This window comes from Brassica oleracea, chromosome C8, assembly GCF_000695525.1.
Source record: "Brassica oleracea var. oleracea cultivar TO1000 chromosome C8, BOL, whole genome shotgun sequence".
NCBI lineage: Eukaryota > Viridiplantae > Streptophyta > Magnoliopsida > Brassicales > Brassicaceae > Brassica > Brassica oleracea.
In genome coordinates this window covers 3,852,961-3,856,240 of record NC_027755.1, presented here as the reverse complement: position 1 = coordinate 3,856,240, position 3,280 = coordinate 3,852,961, and the positions used below count along the sequence as shown (strand labels likewise).

The 3,280-nt window shown below is 35.6% G+C and overlaps 1 protein-coding gene across 1 annotated transcript in view; it reads left to right on the top strand.

Annotated features, from left to right (window-relative positions):
* LOC106308487 (dof zinc finger protein DOF1.6-like) overlaps window positions 1-1,634 on the top strand; it is a 4,377-nt gene extending 2,743 nt beyond the window's left edge. Inside the window, exon 3 of the mRNA XM_013745648.1 lies at window positions 1,260-1,634. Coding sequence (XP_013601102.1) covers window positions 1,260-1,634 — 375 coding nt within the window. The remainder of the gene's footprint in view (window positions 1-1,259) is intronic.
* The last annotated feature ends 1,646 nt before the right edge of the window (window positions 1,635-3,280 follow it).

The following is a 3,280-nucleotide window of genomic DNA, read 5'->3' as shown; positions in this document are numbered from 1 at the left end:
TATGGAATGATTATTTCAGTGAAACTCCGACGTATCCTGAAAATTTTTTCCGACGACGGTTTAGAATGAACAAGCCTTTGTTCATGCGCATTGTTGATCGACTCTCCAATGAAGTTCCATACTTTCGCCAAAAAAAAGATGCTCTTGGAAGGCTTGGTATCTCTTCACTCCAAAAGTGTACAGCAGCTATTCGTGTCTTGGCATATGGTACTGCGGCTGATACGGTCGATGAATACCTACGTCTCGGTGAATCAACAACTCGTAAATGTGTGGAACATTTTGTGGAAGGAATAATAAATTTATTCGGCGATGAGTACCTAAGAAGACCAATACCGGCTGATCTTCAACGTCTACTTGATATTGGAGAGTATCGTGGTTTTCCCAGGATGATAGGAAGCATCGATTGTATGCATTGGGAGTGGAAGAATTGTCCAACCGCATGGAAAGGTCAATATACACGTGGATCAGGAAAGCCAACCATTGTTTTAGAGGCTGTAGCTTCACAAGATCTCTGGATATGGCACGCAAGATGGTATTTATCCAAAATGGGCTACTTTTGTCCAATCTATTCCCCTACCGTAAGGTCCGAAAGCATCCTTATTCGCTACACATCAAGAAGCTGTACGTAAAGATGTCGAGCGTGCTTTTGGGGTCTTGCAAGCTCGATTTGCCATAGTCAAATATCCGTCTGTTTTGTGGGATAAAATAAAAATTGGAAAGATAATGAGAGCATGTATCATTCTACGTAATATGATCGTAGAAGACGAACGAGATGGGTACACTCAGTTTGATTTATCAATTTTCGCACAACCGGAATCAACCCGAAGTTCAGAAGTGGATTTCACGTATTCTACAGATATGCCTTCAAATCTCGGCAATATGATGAGCATTCGGAATCGAGCTCGTGATAGAACAATACATCACCAGTTGAAAGCTGATTTGGTTGAGAATATATGACAAAAATTTGGAACAAATCAAGATTTCAACTAATCAGTTTTTTCTCATTTACGATTTGTATTTGTATTTTTCATATGTTTTATGTAATTTTTATTAAAAATTTTATGTTTGCTTTTATTTCAAATCATTCTAATTAAAACAAAAAAAAATTAAAAATAAAATTAAGAACCCTGGGGTTCTCCCATTAGAGTAACAAAAAATTAATTTCAATAACCAAGGTTCTTAAGTTATCAAATCACATTAAAACCAATGGATGGAGTTGGTCTAAGTTCTGTTACTACAACAACTACAACCTCTTGCAGCCTCGTTACTTCTGCAAATCCTCCTCCTCTTCATGCTCTGCTTCCGTCGTCACGATGAGTCAAGGAACGGTCACAAACGAAGCAAAGGCTAGTAATCTGAATTCAGGTCACGGAAGCTTTGCGTCTCTGTTAAGCGAGCAGAGCTATGGAGCAGCGTTTCTGGCGTTGGGAAGTGGAAGTGGTGGGTTGGATTATGAGTTCGGGTACGGGTACGGGTACGGTTTGGTGGATATGAGTATTGGGTGTCTTGGAGGAGGTTACGGAGGAGAGATTCCGGTGGTGGGTGGTGGTGACACGTGGCAGATTGGGGAGATAGGAGGTAAAAGTGGGGACAGTTTGATATGGCCTGGTCTCGATTCAAAGCAACAATGTTAAGTGAAAAAAAAAACGTTTCTAGTTCTTGTCTTCTTCTTCCTCTGTTTTTTGTTTATTTCTTTTTAGATTTTTCTGTTTGCTTTCTTATCCTAGCGAAAAGTAAAGAACAAGTAACAAACCGAGGCAAACGATGTGAAATAACAAAGTAGGAAGCTTTAGGTCTAATAATGGCGGTTTGTAAATCCTCTGTTCTGTTTGATTGGAAAGAAAAAAAATACAAAATGGCTCCAATGTGTTTGAATAGGTGTTGGTCAATAGTCAGAGGCATATGGGTCGAAAGAGGAAAAGTACAGAAGTACTACTGTGGCAGAAGTAGTAAGAGATACTCTGTTGCTACATCTTTGAAGTGACAAAATTGCGTTGAACTTAATTTTGTTTTATTATAAATAAACATCAACAAATGTTCATTTACAGTGAAAAAGATTTGGGATATCAAGTCATGTGAATCTAGTGTTATTACGTCAAAAGACAAATAAGAATGGAAAAACATGAAGGACATGTTTCACATTCAAACCAGTCCATTAATCAATGAAGCAAACCAGCTGTAAACTTGTAACTAATGAAACTCTTGTACTATTTGGGTTTTTATTCTCACAGACTATGGGTGTACTCCTTATCATGGCTTCAACCTTAGTCACTTAGTGTTCTCAATAAACTTCTCAACTAAGGTGTTTTAAAAAATAAATTGAAAGTGTATAGATAGCTCTGGGCATTCGATTTTCGGTGCGCTTCCAGTTCGGTTTTTCGGTTCTTCAGATCTAGAGGTTTATGATCCATTCGGGTATTTAGAAATTTTGGTTCGGTTTGATTTATTTCTGTTTTCGGTTAGGTTCTGGTAACGAAGATCCTAAATAATTTTGGATCTCATTCGGTTCTAGATTTTCGGTTCAAAGGTAAAAATATCAAGTTTTTAGATTAAATATCAGATCTCTCGGGTTTTCAGATAATTTTTTGGATAATTAAGATAGTTTTAAATATTTTGGATAAAAATATTTAATCATTTTTTTCTGTATTTTGAGTTATAAATAATTTTCTTAAAACTATTTGACTATTTTAAAACTAAATATAACTAATATTGGGCAGTTCTCTCAAATAGCTATTTTTAAGTTTTTATCACAAAAATAAAATTAAAAAACTAAAATGACCAAAATAGCATTTTTTCTTTTGAAAATTTAATTTTTTTTTAATTTGAAATCATATACCCAAAACCCCACTCCTCAACTCTAAACCCTAAATCCTAAACCTTAAACCTTAAACCCTAAACCCCACCCATTAACTCTAAACCCTAATGTCTAGATTAATTAACCGTAGGATTATAAATGTATATTTACTTTTTTTGATAAAAGATTTAAGTTTATTTTGGTCATTTTTATTTTTAAGGTCTATATTTGTGACAAAAAAATTTTTAGGTCTATCCTAGGGAATTTCTCAACTAATATTTATAAGAATATAAACTATATTACAAAAATTTGGGTATATATTCGGTTCCCGGTTCGATTCCCATTTTCCGGTTTTATATATATATTGGATCCACTAGAATATTTGACTGTATCCAAACCCGAACCGAACCTTGTCTTTCTGTTTGGTTCGGTTCGGTTCTTCGGTTCCGGATGGATGTGCCGAGGGCTATGTATAGATCATAGGTA